The sequence below is a fragment of the Boleophthalmus pectinirostris genome, unplaced genomic scaffold (assembly GCF_026225935.1).
Source record: "Boleophthalmus pectinirostris isolate CB_2022bp ecotype Guang Dong unplaced genomic scaffold, ASM2622593v1 HiC_scaffold_19, whole genome shotgun sequence".
NCBI classification, from domain to species: domain Eukaryota; kingdom Metazoa; phylum Chordata; class Actinopteri; order Gobiiformes; family Gobiidae; genus Boleophthalmus; species Boleophthalmus pectinirostris.
In genome coordinates this window covers 38,956,433-38,975,728 of record NW_026571140.1, presented here as the reverse complement: position 1 = coordinate 38,975,728, position 19,296 = coordinate 38,956,433, and the positions used below count along the sequence as shown (strand labels likewise).

At 36.5% G+C, this 19,296-nt stretch overlaps 1 protein-coding gene across 9 annotated transcripts in view; it reads left to right on the top strand.

Annotated features, from left to right (window-relative positions):
* ppfia1 (PTPRF interacting protein alpha 1) overlaps nt 1-19,296 on the top strand; it is an 88,576-nt gene that overhangs the window by 6,072 nt on the left and 63,208 nt on the right. For all 9 annotated transcript variants that reach the window (XM_055154775.1, XM_055154770.1, XM_055154774.1 and 6 more), the window contains exons 2-3: nt 1,505-1,756; nt 18,266-18,367. In XM_055154775.1, the coding sequence (XP_055010750.1) occupies nt 1,505-1,756; nt 18,266-18,367 (354 nt within the window). The remainder of the gene's footprint in view (nt 1-1,504; nt 1,757-18,265; nt 18,368-19,296) is intronic.

Here is a 19,296-nt window from a genome sequence, read left to right as displayed (position 1 = left end):
CCATTGATGAAATAAGGTGGGACACTTGTTTACGCACATGGCTAATTTGCATAACAGATGAACAAGTCGATTCTTGCAGAGAGCTTACAGGCACAGAAACATTTACAGATTATTGTTTTGAATATGAAAGAAATAAGAACCCTTTACAGTTACTTTTGTACAGTTTTGAGTGCAGGACCCCCATTGTCCATCTTTTCACTCTAAAAATAAAATGTTATGTTTTTGGTGCAAATAGTGCTGTTTCAAAATCAAATAGCCTCATTTTATTGAAACATTTTAGATTGAATTATGAATCAACTTTGCCTTTTGTAATCTTCGTGGAATCCTGTGAGGGATATGGCTTAATATTCGCAAGGAATTTCAAGATGTTCAGCCAGTGGATTTAAATTAAGTCCATAACTCACAAACTCATGCTGCCTTTTTTTTTTTAAACACAAACCTGTAAGAGCATTGGAGTCACATTTTGTGCTGTTATCTCTTCTGGCTGAAGTGTTCAAATTAAGCTTTATGTGTACTTTATGTTGCAGTTGGATGGCCAAAATTAAATATCGGCCTGTGCTGGGGCTTTGAGGCCGATGACCTATATGCTAAAAAGTGAAAATATTGGCTTGATGTTTCTTCATCACAAACATATCTGGAGTTTTTAACACAAAAACCCTGCACAGAGTTCTTCTTTAAAACAGAAAACACTCTGTTGCACCATGTGATGTCTGTCATGTGGTAAAACGGTGCTCCAAACACCTAGAATCAGCCCTGGAACTGTCAATCTTCACAAAACCAAAGCTAAAAGATTTTAACTTAAATCACCACTTCATGACAAGGTGGAAAAGAATGTTTTTGAACTTTGGAGATGTAGACAAACTAATAAACCAGGCTTACTTAAACATGTGTGAATTAAACAAACACAAATCCAGGTCTGTTTTTGATGACGTAACAACATTCTAACATGGCTTAAAGCTCACAAGAGTCAATTTTGCATAATTTAGGAGCTTTTAAAGACAAATTATTAGGGGTGTAAAGATATCCAAGTCTCACGATACTTTATTGTCGCGGTATGAACCTCACGGTACGATATTTATTGTGATATCGTGGGGAAGCTCATGATTAGGGATGTAACAATATCCAAATCTCTCAGTACTATATTGTCACGATATTTTTTAGAGGCCAATATGCTACTTTTTCCACTTAAAATACCTTGACCAAAGAACTAAGACTTAAAAGTGCTTAGAACTGTTAATTCTTCTTGTATTCTGCACTGAAATGGAGCAAAGGATCATGGTCTATGCAGTTCCCTCTCTCTTTTTTAGCTTTTGCTGCACCATAACTCTTCATTTAAGCAAAGAGACTTGTAATTCGATATATTGTGATGGTCCATGATATTATTGTGAGAACTTTGACAATACGATATCAGAATATTTCGGGTATTGTTACATCCCTACTTAATACCTTTGTGATTGTATTTCTGTTCATTACTGTGCCTAAATCTGCTTCTCTCCTGCGGCAGATGATGTGCGAGGTGATGCCCACCATCAGTGAGGCGGAGGGCCCGGGGCGGCGGGGGTCCGGGTCCCCTCTGCAGTCAGACTCTGAGGGGCACTTTGAGTCTCTGATGGTGTCGATGCTGGAGGAACGGGACCGACTGCTGGAGACGCTCAGAGAAACTCAGGAGAACCTGGGGCTGGCTCAGGGCAAACTGCACGAAGTCAGCCACGAGAGAGACTCACTACAGAGACAACTCAACACAGCACTACCACAGGTCAGCACAAGTTCACTCGCTGTTTGAGATAGAAAAAACAACTCGCATTAGGATTCAGCGTTCATATGGATAAGAGAGAGTCACTACAGAGACGGCTCAGCTCAGCACTACCATCGATCAGCACAAGCTCACTCTATTCCATCGTCAAAAACATTTTCGAAGAGGATGTAAATGTCATCCCTGCTTGTTTGAGTAATTTACCGATCTCTTCCGGGCCCTATTCTTATACAAACTTTATCGATCCACAAGGGAAATTATTTATTCAAACCTTACCTGATGAGACAGATCCACACACTTTGACAAAACTTTACAAAAACGAGTGAATCTGAAGCTGCATCCTGTCTCCCTCATTTCAGAGCATCAAAAATTAAACTGTAAATTACAGAAAAATAATACTTTTTTTTTTCAGCAAATCTAGCATGTTCAAAACAATAAAAGTTAACTTGGTGATCTAAATATGTTTTGTGTTAGCAGTTAATACCGCAGAGAAGTAAAATACATTGACATTGACATTGCTGATCATTATTTTATAGTTTTTTTTAAGCTTTTTTTGTGTAGACCAGATATTACTATGGTCCATGCGACAAATATATATTGAAATACTTTACCACAACAACAACAAAAAACTTTATTCTTTGCAGTTTAAGTTGAAATTGAGCTGATCCCATAGTTGTAACATATCCTCTCTTATAATTACTGATTCACTGTCTTTGTGCTTTGTAGTTTAGTTTTGTTCATCGTGGAGAGAAGTTTGTTAAATGTTCCCAATCACCTGTTTAATTGTTAAAAACCTGCTCCCGCCTGGACCATCTGCTCACGGCTCTTTGTTATAAAACTGTCTCATGTTTCTATTCTCCGAGGCCCTACCTTTAAACCAGCCGATCGGGTTACATACGTTTAGTGATGTACAAAAAGGCTTAAATTAAAAGTGGCTTCGGAGCTTCCTCTTTTTATTGACTGACATGTTTTACAGATGTGGCTACTTCTACGTGCTACGAGATCCTTTATCAATACTTTCTTTGAAGAATTGGTTCTGAATATGCATTTATTTGTTTTTTCTTGTTCAGCTCATGGTTTAAATAATAATAAAATAACACATCAGACTTTAGTCCTGGTTGGGTCCTGGTTTAGTTCTATTTTAGACCTTATTTTATCATGGATGGATGCTGATTTCTTGTCTTGTTTGGTTGAATCTCATCTTTTTTGTGTCTTCTGCCATGGTTTAGTCCATGATTTTTTCCAATATCTCCTGCTTTTCTTCTTTGTATTTCATATTTTAACAATACCCTCTTTATTTGTGTAGAACTCGACAAGGTTTTAGGCAGGCTGGTGCTACCTAATGCCTCCACTCAATTTAATTTCTCTTCAGTGACTAGATCAGGAATCGGAACATACTAGACGATTTGCAGAAACCCCGGAAGTGCAAGTTTGGGCACCAGCCAATCAGCAAAGAGCCATACATTCTGTGTCGTCAACGATTCCTGAGATCGAGGATTTAAAGCTGGAATAAAGAGAATGTTTGGTGAATTTTATCAAGGAGTAAGACGTTATTGTCCTTCTTCCTATGGGATTTGGGAAAAGATTAATATACCAGTTAGCCCCTTTAGTGGCGCATTACATACATCACGACCAAATAGCAGCGATTGGTTAAATGATTAAAAAGTACCCACCTACCATCAAGCGAATGAATCCTAACACTGTGAGGTCAGACGGTTTCTATGAAGTGAAACCGGCTGATGAATCCTAACAAGGTTTAGGTTCAGATAATAATTTTCAAATATTGTGTACAGTCTGATTAAGTTTAATTAAATAGTCAGAAAATGTATAATATCTGTAATTGGAGAATATATCGCAGTCCATCCAAAATATGAATTGTTGACATGATCAAACTATTTTGGTTAAGTTCTCTGCAAACTACACAATATCCAGTTTTTATTAGGGATGTAACAATAATCGAAATGTTGTGATATCTTAAGTCTTCATCGATTATCGATCGTTGTATTGAGTATCGTCAAAAGTCTCACAATAATATCGTGTGCTGTCACAATATATCAAATTACAAGTTTCTTTGCTTAAATGCATGGTTTTATAGTAGCAACAGCTTATAAACATCGGGAACTACATATCCCAAGATTCATTTCAGCGCGAACAACGTGAAGTTATGTTTTTTACTTGAATTCTTGGGATTATGACAGAAATAATTCACACCAAAATCTTATCAGGGTATTTTAAAAGCAAAAAAAGCAATAATATTTGCCTCTCCAAAATATTGCAATAAATATCGTACCGTGAGATGCATATCGTGATAAGATCGGACCGTGAGATTTGGATATCGTTACGTCCCTAGTAGACACCAGTCTTTTATTATTATTTATTAGTCTATTTTAGTTAATATCGCAACAATTATTGTCCCTCAGATGCATATCGTGATAATATCGTACCGTGAGATTTAGATATCGTTACATCCCTAGTTTTTATGGATACGTTTTTCCTGTTATTTGGAAATCTGAACCATGTTGTGCAGCGCTTCTGATTCTTTATTATTTCACACTCTTGGTTTAAATAGTATTTTAGTCTATTCTAGTGTCACATGTGTTTAAAGTGTAAACTGTGAACTAAACACACGACCATATGGAGTTCATTATTTTGCTGATGAAAGTGAAGGCTCCTGTATAAATGTATAATCTTCTACCTTTCACTTCATGTAATTTCCTTTACCTTTCTTTAGGTATAATCATGATGGTAATAGTAATCTCCACCTTACCTATTAATATTACATACAAAGTGATATCAGAGTTGGATACAGCCTTGACCTATAGCCTTGTGCTGAATAATTTATTGTGACATTTAAATGCAACGTCCCATTATTTTTTCTGATTCATCCTTTGCCAGTTCTAACGAGGTCCTGCTGCTTTATGTAAGAAGGGCAAATTGTAATAATGAAAATAGATAGAAATTCTCTGCACGTCTAACTATAATGGAGGGTAAATTAAAGAGGAGCATCATCTATCTTCTTTTCCTTAACATCAATATTTATATAATACCAGAATATATAAATATCACTTGCTTGATCTGATGACTGATGAAGGATTTCACAAAGATGTAGTAACTATTAACATTACAGCCTTTAACATGTGAGCTCAATCAATTTAGACTTTAATCTGAGTGACGTTTTAGCACAATCTGGTATCATTACTGCAAATAATCACATTAACAGGACAAAATTTGAGCTTTCCTTAACAGTTTTTTGTCAGAACTAGTATAAGACCTCATGGCAACATAAAGAAAGTATTATTATGTTGTGCATGAAAATTATATTCTATTGATTAAATTGTATCGTTATTGGTAATGAGTATTTAGTCAATTCCTTAGTATCGAAATCAAGTTTGAAAGTTTTGTTTCACTACAACACTATTAAAGCTGCATTGTAAATCCTTTCTAATGGAGGGCCTGTCAAATGCTTTTCTTCCTTGAGATGTTGTTGCTTTATTGCTGGAATGTTTCACAGTATGGCATTAAATCTTTTTTTCTTCATGGAGACCAAAACAGACCAAATCACAGGTCAGATCTGTGGAGAGACGACCACACTCACAGTCAGAATGTCTGTTTTTCTAGGTATTTTTGAGATATGAAACAACCTGTAATTGAATAAATGTAAAGTAGAGTTGTTTAATGTCATAGTCACCACGTTTACATGATGGTTTTTAATTCAGAATTAAAATATTCTCCTTCGAATTTAAATGGAAATAATAATTCCAAATTGAGGTCAAGAAGGGTTCTGATTGGACAGAGACCGGAAGAAAACACGCTTTAGCTGCTATCGACTTTTTTGTCATCTCGGTTTGTCGTTACGCCACGGATACAAACATGATAAACTTGTTTCGCAGTCGTTCCGATGATAATTGCGCAGCAGCTCGAGAATTATCTCATCATGCTTTACGTCTGTCGGCTGAGGAGGAGAAGGGAAGAGTGTTGGAGAAGGGAGGAAGAAGACAAACTGAGTCGACGGCTGCTCTACCTCAGCCCACTCCCACATCCCGCTCACAAATCCAAAGAGACGTGGAGGAAAGTCTGATGCTACGACTGGTGCAGCTGGATCGTCTGGATCATATCAGAAGGGCGACACAACGAGCATGCGCTGAACAGCCGGAATTTTTAAGAAGAATAAACGTTTACATTTAATTCAGCTTTTAAATCCGAATAAACCACCCACTTGCTTCAGAATTAAGTTTAATTCCGAATAATCATGGTCTTTTTAAAGCGGAATAAATTTTTATTCAGAATTAAATCATTTTTATTCGGAATTAAAGCTCTTATGTAAACGTGGCAACTGTGGCTCATTCCAGGCAGAGCAGTGAGATATTCATAGAAACAAGCAGGTGATGGGCCCCCCAACAAGACAGTTACATAGCGCACACTTAACTGCTGAACATTCCGCCATAGACATACATGCACTCCCACCCCAGCGTGATGTCACCTCAGATTATCAATCCAAACAGAGTGGACTGGAGGTAACAGGGAGGTGCCGTTTGCCCCTGGACCAGCTCTCTCCTTCAGGAATGCACAAACATTCCTGAGACCTCACTCACACATCCACGCGCTCTCGGCCTCCTCACTGCTAAAATCTACCCCCTTTTTTTTTTTTTTCTTTGTACGTTTTCTTTGAGGTGGGCCCATCCCTCTACGTTCTCATTCATGTTTTCAAAATAGCCATGGGCAGTCCAGTTTTAGCTTGCCATAATAGGAAAGTCTTGGTTAGTTTAGTGGGGTCAAACTGGTGCACTCTGTTCTTCTGTGGCAGCTTTATGATTTTTATGGTTTTGCTTTTATTTCATTTTACTAGTTTTATTGTTTTAGGACTGGTATGACCAAATTTTAGCAAGTTATCTTTTTGTTGTCTTCATTTTATGATCTCTGAGCAGCACTTTAGAAAATGCTTTTTTTTGTAAATATGCTAAATAAATAAAGTGGATTTGGATTAGGGATGGGCATTCGATGAAATTTTCTTAATCGATCGTCGGAAGAATTAACGATTGATTATCGATTAATCATTAACGTTTTTTTATTAAAATGATCATCATTATTATTACTATCTGCACTACTAATCTGCATAAATAAATTCAACTTTACAACATATAAACCATAATGACTCTAGAGCCACACCAATCCGTTTGACATTATAATGTGTTTAATTCAGTTTTGCTCAACTCTCACAGAAACGAAACTTAAAACCGCTTCGCTAATTTGCATAAACTAAGCGAAGATAAAAATACAGCTCTTGTGTCGCTGATGTGGTTCAAGTTCTGTTGGATTAAAAGACATGACTCAGTGGAATACAGGTTAGTGTGACCATATTTGCAAAACCAGGACACCGTACGGGGGGAGGGAGGTGGGGACTCGTCATCGACATTGAGCGACTCTCACCTGGTAAAACTTTTTCCCACTGGACACCGAAACATATGTGCTGCTTTGTTCACTGTGCACATGGACTCACACTTGTCCCGAACGCAACGGAAAGCCTGGAATTTCTTGTACAAGTCATCGTTAAATATGCATTTGTGCTTCGGTACGCTGCAGACTGACCGAATATTTGTGTCTTGCTCCTTCTGAGTGCAGAGAGACACATGTACAGACCCCTGTTTGGTCACGCTAGCAACCTACATTCAGTTTGTCGATTAAAATTAACGTAATCGATGAAATTCTTAATGATCAATTATCGATTAATCTTGCCCATCCCTAATTTGGATTATTCAGAAAGAAAAAAGTAGTGTTACTAATCTACATAAATAAACTCAGCTTTACAACATATAAACCATAATGACACTAGAGCCACATCAGCCCGTTTGAGATTATAATGTGTTTAATGCTTTGCACATTTGTTTATGTTTTACAGAATCAAAACTTAAAACTGCATGTCTAATTTGCATAAACTATAAGCGCTTATGCTGCTGATGCGGTTCAGCTTCTGTCGGACTAAAGGACACAACTTAGTGGAATATATGTGTTCTTTCTGTGACAGAGGATGTACTGATAGTGGTGAGTCTGTTCTGTGCTTCTGTCGTGTTACGCTACGCCCAGCAACCTACATTCAGTTTATGGATTAAAAATGAACATGATCAACGAAATTGTTAATGATCAGTTATCGATGAATCAACTAGTCATGCTCATCCCTAATCACGACACTAACATTTAAAACTCTATTTTGATATTAAGGCATAGACTTGATACTCAATGCCGGTTCTGAACCACGGTCATAATGAAAAGCACTATTTACAGTTTTTACATTTCTCATGAAGCGTCCTCTGCCTGCTTGTGTCCACGGAAATGTTATTGCTTTGTCTAGAATGTTCTACAGTATAGATTAAACTTACTTATTAAACTTAATACAGTGCAATATTTTTACAGTGCCATATTTAATCCAGTGCAGTGAATTTTGTAGTCTTCAGTGTTCTAGCCTTTTCTTTTTTTTGTCATGCACTAGTACAATCTTCCCTCACTATAACACGGTTCACCTTTTGCGGTCTCGCTGTTTCACAGATTTTTTTTTGTGCAGTTTTGTATGCTTTTTTTTTTTTTTTTTTTTACAGCGTACGAAAGCGCTTTATGTTCCTCCCCCTGCATCCTGATTGGCTAAGGAACTGTAGACCATCGTCAGTCAGTCCTCTCTGTACTGTGTCTCCTGTACAGTACAGAATGCGTTCAGCTTGACAAATTTACATAAATGTTCAATCTCTAGTAGTGTGATTCTGAAGTGCTGTATGTTTGCAAGTTTTCTCCCCAACAAAACCCACAATATCGACGAAACGTTCTGCACCGACAAAGGCTCCTGCGGTTGCACCCAAAAGGCAGAGGAAGATGTTAACCATCGCACATAAAGTTGGACTTCTGGACACGCTGAAGGAAGGTAGAAGTTACACGGCTGTAGGCGCCATTACAGAATAAATTCATCTTCGGTTTATTACCTGAAGGAGGATGAAAATAACAAAAGGACGACAGCAGCAATAAGTTTTAAGAAGGATGCAAAAAGGGATGTAACTGTCCTTTGTGTGAAAAGTGTATAAAGTGTGTGGTGAGGGGTTTTACAGACTTAAACCAGATATAATAATTGTTAAAACTAAAGCAGACTACTTTGCAGATTTCTCCTATTGCGGGATATTTTTAGAACGGAACCTCTGCGATAAATGAGGGGCCACTGTATTTACGTACCTATTTATTTACTCCATCTTTTATTTATTCTTTTTTGTACTGCGTTGTAGGCGTCCCATATGCATGTTTGCTCTTGAGGATGAGTTGCTTGTATAGTAAATTAAGTATAGTGTGGATTGTACATATGTATAGTGACAGTAAAAGGCATTCTTCTTCTTATTATTATTATTATTGTCACGAGGGAGACAAGCCGGTTACAGCACTACGTTACATTACAATTCAGATCCGTGGAGAAGCGCCCTTTTCATGGAAGGAATTACTGTATTATTGAGCATGAGAAACACTTGCAATGAATAAACACTAGATAGATTTGTTTATTGTCACACCGTGGAGCATTCCAGGGAAAACAATAACATCTCCACGGAGTCAAGTACGTAGCAGATCCTCTACTAGGAAAGCTGCACAGTGCACTTTTAAAAAAACATAAATACTACTTTCTGTCTTTAAATCTGTGTAATCTCTCTTGTAAGATCTAATATTTGTAGAAAGGTATGAGTTTATTCTCTCTTACTTGATATAGACTAAAATCTATTAAAACGATTAATCAAATTTGGAGTTATAATTGTTTGGAAGACAATCAGTTTTTGTTTTCCTCACTTTCTTACATTGGAAATTGTGTTGAAAATCTAAGAAAGCCTGGGGTTATTCTCTCTTACTTGATATAGATTAAAATCCATTAAATTGACTAATCAAAATTGAAGTTAAAATGGATTTGTTTGGAAGACTGTCAGTTTTTATTTTCCTCACTTTCTTGCCTTGAAAATTGCGTTGAAAATCTAAGAAAGGCTGCTCACTTTGGTCGCAGGGAGCAGAGTTTAGCACAGGGCCATGCAGCGCCGATGCTTTTAAATCAGTGACGTCAAATGAAATGTTGGTGCGACATGTTTAATGCAATAGTTTTATCTCATTCATAAAAATAAAAAAAATCCCTAATGGCTAAAATATGACCACTGAATAATGGTATCTTTTCAGTTTTCTCCATTTTCTAATTGTAGTGAAGAGGGGGAAAAATTTGAAAATCAAATCATAAATCAAATGTTTGGAGAAAAACAAAGACGCCTGTTTTATTTTCATACCAAATCACCCAGCCCTAATATATATAATTAAAGCCTGAATAGTCCCTCAGTGTAGCGCGGTGGCGTGTTACTGGCAGTTGATGGTGCTAGCTCCGGCTTGTACCAAAGTAAACAGACTCTGGGATTTATCATTCCACTGACAGGAGCTGTTCTCACTTCAACTCTGTGTATTTATTTTACTCAATCTTGGTTTTGTTCTACTAAAAAGGTATTGTTCATATTTCACGATCTCATTTCCTTACTCAATCAATCAAAATGCGTTTATGAAGCACATTTAATAAATCAAATCCCAAATCTTACTGAAATCCTTAACAACAGGCAATTATTATTATTGTTACATGGGCGTATACTAGTCTATGTGTTCTTATACTTGTTCTAGATCATTCTAAAGCTGTTCAGTAAAGTAAGAAAGTAAGAAAGCTGTTTGGACTGTAAGGCGCACCGGATTATAAGGCGCAATATCAATAATGTCGAATTTTCTCATCTATTTTCATACATAAGGCGCACTGGATTATAAGGCGCATTAAGTGAAACAAACGCACGACACTTGAGACTGATCCTTTGGCCCAGGCGTCCACGATCCATCGGTAGATCGTGGCGTAATTCGCCCAGCGTTGCCTCCCTGTCTTGGTGAATGTGGATTATTAATATGAATGTAGGTGGATCATTTAAGATTGGCTTTTAATTTCCTTCTAGGACGACTCAAATATACATTGATTAATAATGTGTTTAATGCAGCTTTGCGCACATTTGTTTACATTTTACAGAAATGAAACTTAAAACTACATGGCTGATTTGCATAAATTATAAGCACTGAAAAATCGGCTTCTGTCGGACTAAAGGACACGACTTTGCCTTATTAGCCTTAATGCTCTGACAGTCCATCAAGCGGTGCGGCTTCGTAGCTTACTGAAGTCGTACTAAATCATTTTGACAGATTTTTGAGCACTGCGTACCGCATAAAATCGGTTCGAGGTCAGTAAGCACAACCAGAATTAATACATAAGGCGCACCGGATTATAAGGCACACTGTTGATTTTTGAGAAAAGAAAAGGATTTTAAGTGGCAAAACTTGCTCAAATGAGTATCTGGTTTTGATACTGGTTTTAACGTTGATCTGATTTTTGATACTTTTGACATCATAGTACTCAGCTCCAGTCTTCCAGCTCTAACCTTTCTTCTTTCAGTGTGTTTACAGCTACATTGCTTCATGAGAATTTGACTTAAATTGATTTATTTCGTAATTTTGTCACAAAGGGCCTTTTGACGAAACCAAGCTGATGAAATTAATTTCAAATCAAATTTAGTTGGAACCAAATGGTATAAAATCTCAAGCATTAGAACCAGTTACATCAGTTTATACTTTAATGGATTTGAGCAACACATTTTCAAGAAGCTGTGTTTATGATCTTGCTTAGGTTGTTATTTTTGGACAGATTGTTGTTAAAATGAAAGTTTAACTTGAGTAACAGCTTCAGACAGAGCAGTGCCTACAGTTGGCATCACACCCCCAGGGAATATTGATGGCATCAGCTGCAAAGTATTAATATCTTTTACTTTTTCCTCAACCTTTTTCACGATGTACCATTTTATGATCATTGAACTCTTCTAAATCGTTTATTTCTCCTTTGGGTGATGATCCTGCCTGATTTGCATTTTGTTTGAGCAAGACACTCCACCCACCTAAATTATGTCAGTGTGACGTCGTGTCAGAAGAGATGTGTGCTTCATTTTAACATGTAATAAATTACTGTAAGCGCAAGTACCATACGGGACTAATGTAAGCCCTCTTCCAAATCTGGGCAAAGGCAGGGAATGCTGTCTGGAAGGGCATCTGACATAAAAAATGCCACATTTAACATAAAATACATGCACATGTTTTAATATGTTCATTCATACTTTGCGTTCATCTTTCATCTTTGTGTTATTGTGAATAGATTGAATGGAGGTTCTCAAAACTGTATTGAGTCTATTCCTTAATATCAAAATAGAGTTTTAAATTATATAATATCGTCATGACAACACAAGTTCATTCATAAGATCAGTGCGTTCTTGTATTGTCTGGAATGAATGGACAGGAGCAGGTATTCCTCATTTCAATAGATCTCTGGTTACTCCCGGGGCATGTGAAGTCATAGTTTCTGTTTTGGCGTGTTTGCCTGAACGCTTTGAACGTCCTCTGAGCTGCGTAAACATGACTACAATGTCATTTTACGCAACCCGTTTCATTGTTTTCTGTGAATAAGCCAGTACTGCCCCGAGCCTGTGAATTTTCTGTTTTGTGTCAACTTTTTCATCTTCTGTATTCTGAATTGGACGGTGTAACCAGTGTTTCCTTTTGATACTTTGCGGTGACCTCGCGCTGGGGGTGTTCTACATGTATCATTATTTAAATTGGGTCAGTGGCAAAAAATTGTTTCAATATTATCTTCCATCGCAATATTTATCATTAGCAATTAGGGTTGTAACAATAACCAAAATATTATATCGTATCATCAAAAGTCTGTCAGTAATATCGTGGACCGTCACAATATATATCGAACCACAAGTTGCTTTGCTTAAATTACGGGTTATGGTGCAGCAATAACTAAACAAAAAGAAGAGGGAACTACATCGACCACGATCCTTTGCTCCATTTTTCACAAACTACATGAAGAAATAGCAGTTCTAAGCACTTTTAAATTTTAATTCTTTGGAGTAAGTCTTGTCAAGGCATTTTAAGAGGAAACGGTAGTATATACACAATTTTGTTTGCCTCCACAAAATATCGCAATAAACATTGTGAGATTTATATCTTAAAAATATTGTACCATGAGATTTGGATATCATTGCATTCCTATCGTGACAGGCCTAAAGGTATGTAGCCCACTCTTACAGTTTTAAAAAAGTTACTACAATCACAATCTGAGTTGCCAGTGCCTAAACCTGTCAATATCAATAAAAATATCAATATAAAATATGAATATTTTATGTAAAAGATTGAGATGTTCATTTTTGTCAGTAATATCACCCCAATAAAATTTAGGCAACATTGGACCAGAAAATTTGACCATGAAAAATCTATGTTTATTTTTAAGAGCTAAATAAATCTAGACTGAAAAGAGCTGTATGTAACCTGCTGCCTGCGCTCTTACAGTTTTAAAAAGGTTAAAACAAACACAACTGAACCTGAGTTGACAGTTTTTTTTCTCATTCTCAATATATGAACATCATATACTACAGGAGACACACCAATGCAATATTTATAAACCTTGAAACTCAGAAATTTTACGATTTAGTCGACCTTTATACTTTGAAAATCATGTTCAAAGTAAACAACAATTTCTTGTCAGAATCATTACAGAATGTGTTCAAAATCTGAAATAGCCAATGAGCTCTCCAATGAGGTACTGCCACGTTTATCAAAAAGAAAATCAGAACAAACATTATTAATTTTGTGGAGCTCTGGAACAACTGTACAGAAAGCCTAAAATTGTGCACCACTCTTTTCCAGTTTATAAAGAAATTTAAATGTTTAACTCTGAGCAGATGTATGAAATATGAGACTTAGTTTGTGCTGTAGTACTTTGCTGTACTGTTACTGATTTGTTTGTTTCCTCTTGCTGTATTTATGAAGATGAACGGGTGTCAAGATGACGCTCTGATAAAAGGAATAAAAAATAATCAATCAATCAAAAGTCACTGATTTTATAATGTTACAGGTGCTGGGGTTTAGGTAGAAATTATTCAGATCAGAGAGAGGCATTTTAGATTTAAACCAACTGGATTTCTGCTTTGAAACTGGCAACCCAAATCAGAGACTCATGTGAGGCTCTTTCTGCTTTCTGACTGGATAATTCTCTTTAGAACCAAAACAGCACATTATAACATAAACAACTTGACTGTCAATAATGTTCCATGTTTTTATAATGAACCTTTAATTGATTAATCAGTAAGGCTAACAATTGTTGATTTGAACATGTCTGCCTTGTATATGGGGACACAGATGGTCAAAGTTTATGACATTTTACTCAAAATATAAAGTAGGAAGTGAGCATGGGGACACTTCCGGCTCTATCGACTGTGGCTCTAATTCACTTTGTATTGAAAAAGCATCGCGTCATTTTCTCTCTCCATAACTGCTGCTGTCAGGCTCCTCATTTTTTGGTCTTAAAATGTTCTTATTTAACTCAGCTCTACATGATTCTGGTGTTTTTATTTCGCTGTTTTGTCTTTAAATCAATTTCTATTCGTAATATAGAACTCGGCTTCAAATTTACCCCATAACTGCAGGCCTCAGTGAGCTTCATTTGACTTGAGCTAAACACTGTATATACATGGCTTCACATTTATTACTTTGTGTTTGACTTGAGGGATGTAACAATAACCGAAATATTGTATATCGTCAAAGTTCTCACAATAATATCATGGACCATCACAATATATCGAATTACAAGTCTCTTTGCTTAAATTAACAGTTATGGTGCAGCAATAGTTAAAAAAGACGTAGAACTACATAGACCATGATCCTTTGCTCCATTTCAGCATAGACTACAAGAAGAAATAACAGTTCTAAGCACTTTTAAGTCTTAGTTCTTTGGATTAAGGCATTTTAAGAGGAAAAAAAAAACCATATTAGCCTCCACAAAATATCAATAAATATCGTACGGTGAGATGTATATCAGGAAAATATCGTACCGAGATTTGGATATTGTTACATTCCTAATAATAATTGAACACCTCTTCTTCAAGCTGATAAAAACATGCTTGTAGTTAATTTTAAATATTTGTTAACTGCATCTGGATTCCTGTAAGCGACCACTGAGTTTAAACGGATTCCCGCACCATAAATCCTCCTTTAAATCGTCATTATTCGCTCGACAGCGCGGCGTTTTGAAAGACACTTGTGTTCCTCCGCTTTTTTCTGTGGAATGTGGGAATAAACCAGTCTATAATTACAGAAGCGCTTCCCTCTCATTGGCCCGTACGTAGCCCACAGCCAATACAGAACTCGGCGATCTCTCCCCACAGAAGCGGCGCTGCTCGTCACTGCGAGGCTGAGTGACAAGAGATCAGATCAGCGCAATATAGGAAATGTCGGCGTACAGTGGGTCATCGTGCAGCGTGTACTCGAGTGACTCACACGATGATTCATTTTTTATTCGACTCTACTACCACTGCTACTACTGCTACTACTACTGCTACTACTACTACTACTACTACTACTACTACTGCTACTACTACTACTACTGCTACTACTACTACTGCTACTACTACTACTGCTACTACTGCTACTACTACTACTACTACTACTACTACTGCTACTACTACTACTACTGCTACTACTACTACTACTACTACTACTGCTACTACTACTACTACTGCTACTACTACTACTGCTACTACTACTACTACTGCTACTACTACTACTACTACTACTGCTACTACTACTACTACTACTGCTACTACTACTACTACTACTACTGCTACTACTACTGCTACTGCTGCTACTACTGCTACTACTGCTACTGCTCCTGCTCCTGCTTCTAGTATTACTACTGCTGCTACTACTACTGCTACTGCTGTTACTACTGCTACAGCTACTACTGCTGCTACTACTGCTTGTACTGCTACTGTTACTACTGCTGCTGCTGCTACTTCTACTGCTACTACTACTACTGCTTTTACTGCTACTACCACTACTACCATTATTACTACTAAAACTACTACTATTACTGCTACTGCTACTATTGCTACTATTACAGCTACTACTGCTACTATAACTGCTACTACGGCTAGGGAATAAATAACCAAAAAATGTAATGAACTTTGGGTGGATACTAATACTACTGCTACTATAACTGCTACTACCGTTCTACTACTACTACTACTACTACCTACTACTATTACGGCTACCACAACTGTTGCTAATGCTGCCTGTACTACTACTACTACTACTACTACTACTACTACTACTACTACTACTACTACTACTACTACTACTACTGTGAATAAATATGTAATGTGATTTGGGCATCCTGAAATGCTACTTTCTAAATAGGCTACTACTTCTGCTAAAACTACTTTCGTCAGTCTGCCTCTGAGGCAGTGTGTTTTGCAGAGTATCATGTGATTTGAATAATCCAGTTTGCTTTGGGTGTTTTGAAAGACGACGACTACTACTACTACTACTGCTGCTGGTTTTACTGCTTTTACTACTACTACTATTACTACTACCTCTGCTACTACAGGGCAAATACTGTTAATACTACAGGGCAACAGTAGCTTACTGAGTATGGAATGTAATGTGCCTTGGGTTTTTGAAATACTACTACTACTACTGATGATACTACTGCTGATACTACTGACTACTACTGCTGACTACTACTACTACTACTGACTACTACTACTAATACTACTGACTACTACTACTACTACTACTGCTACTACTATACTACTACTGACTACTACTACTACTGACTACTACTACTACTGACTACTACTACTACTACTACTACTACTACTACTACTACTACTACTACTACTACTGACTACTACTACTACTGATACTACTACTGACTACTACTACTGTACTACTACTACTACTACTACTACTACTACTACTACTACTACTACTACTACTACTACTACTACGGAAACTGTGTGTTACTATTGCTACCTTTTCTGTTTTTAATTATTAAAATTTTTATTATATTAATTTTACTGTGGCTACTACTACTCTATTACTATTATACTGTTACTACCGCCATTACTACCACTACTGCTACCACTACTTGTTGTATTACTACTGCTACTTCTTATTAATTTTGCTGTGGCTACTACTACTACTTCTACTACTGCTGCTATTACTCCCACTGCTACTGTTACCTCCGTTTCTGCTCTAAAGCCAAGGAGCAGCGCTGGGCTCGGTGCAGTAGCCACGGGGCAGTAGATTCATGCACATTCTTTGGACTCACTGAAGCATTTCATAACTCAGAGAACGAGGGAGCGCTGACATGTGTCTGAGCCGCACATGTGGAAGAAGCGGAGAATTAGATGTTCACATTCACTCTACACCATCGTTATTTTTAATAGGGACATCGACGAGAGCAACATTGTAGGGCTGTGGTCAACTGAAGAAATTCTCGTCGACTAAAAAGGGGATTTGACCAAAGCTCTCAAAACTATTATGTATCTCTGTGTATCTGACCCAAACTGCTCTCGTAAGACTACACCAGTATGGACGAAAGTATTGTGCGAAAAAAGTACAAGGAAATCCTGTATTTAAATGTCCTAGATCAGTGTTTCCCAAACTTTTTTTCTAGGGACCAATATTTTAAAAGTCACAAACAACCCAAGTGAATAGATATTATTCGTAAATGACCAAATAAAGGTGGATCTGACCATTATTGAACATTAATGAGGATATTTTATTGGTGACTGAGTGATCGTGTCTCTCTGAGCAATTAAAATTACTCAGGTTTTACACAATGAAAAACAGTAATAAAAGGATCCATAAGTTGCCTGTTTGGACATTAAATTTAGCCCATTTCTTTTTCTTTTCAACATTCAACAGAATCAGCAACATTGGAACAAAATAGTCAATAAAATAATTACAAAAGGATTAGAAATTATACAAAACATGTCTTAACATTTCAACATTTCAAATGAGATAGATAGGTGGGCCTGTCTTTGTTTTTGTAGCGCGTTCCAGTCCAGGGTGGAGGAGGATTTTTTTTTTTTTTACTTTATTTTTATTAGGACATTTTAGTTATGTATATCACGCATTTACATACACAAATTTTTAGTATTGTGAAACAATAAATCATCAGACCGACCAACAAAAGGGAAAAAAAATAGGAGGAAATGAAAATAAAAATAAAATACGAGGTCATCAACATAGTGACACCTGCAAAGATGTATACAAATATTTTTACATTGAGTTTTGTTTTGATTGTGAGATTTCCACTTTTTCCAGTACAGTTCTCCTTTATCTGAGGAGTGTCTTAAAGAAAATGTTATTAGTTCCATAATCTGAATTTCGTTGATTTATATCAGTCCGTTCTGAAACAGTAGGAGCATTTCATTTTTGACGAATATCTCCCAACTTACTTTCTTTTCCAGTCATTAAAGCTAAAACAAAAAAGACATACAAGACAGAGTTCCTTAAATGTCTTGTCTTTTTATGTTATTTTTATTTATAAAGTCTTTATTCACATGGTTTTTTTTTTACTTTGTATGATTTCAGGAGTTTGCAGCCCTCACTAAAGAGCTGAACGTTTGTCGAGAGCATCTTCTGGAGAAGGAGGAGGAGATCGCAGAGCTCAAAGCCGAGAGGAACAACACACGGGTCAGTACAAAATATATACAGATATTTTATAAAGGGTTAATAATCAGTAGTTAAAATAGGAATATGGCAGCTGCTATCACAAATGTTAGTGTTACGATTATTGCCAAAGGAAACGTCACGATTTTAGTGAATATATTTATTTATTGACACCGTGACCAAACCACAGCGAAATTACATTCAAATCTAAAACATCACCATTCCTTTTTTATGTGACCAGCTTTGTAAAATCTAGCTTTCTGAATGACTACTACCAGATAAATGACACTTGACAAAAAAAAGTGAACCTCTTTTGACCATAGATTGTTGTTGAAATTCTTTTATACAATTTAAAATGTGACTTCAATCTTCACAGTTATTACTTACTAAATATTCTCAACATCCATAACTGGCAATATGCATAATTATAAATCTGAAATATCTAATAACTCAAATCATACACAATATGATGCTAGATAAAATAAACATTATCTAGTTTTAATTGGTTTGCAGTTTTGTGTTGGAGACAGTGTGGTGAGTGGAGTGTCAATCATTCTCATGTGTGTGTTTTGGAAATGTATTAAAATTAAATTCTTTTGGGAAAGTTTTGCAATTGTAATGGAAGAGGTATTTGGTTATAAAATACCCAATGACCCACGTGTTTTGTACTTGGGCTTGTTGCATGAAAACAACATTCAAACAGAAGACTTCTGTTTGATTAAAGTGATGCCCTTGGCTAGTGAGAAAGTAATAACAGGATGACCCTTTGAAATTACAGCAGTGGACAGATATAATGGAGGAAATTTATGGGATGGAAAAAATAACCTTTTATTTGAGACTGAAAGCTGCTAAATTTGAAAAAGCGGTGGTCCAAATGGTCTATTTATAAAGCTCACTCGAAAGTATGAGGTATTTTATTTTTCAGTTTTTCAGACTGTTTATTCTTTTATGTA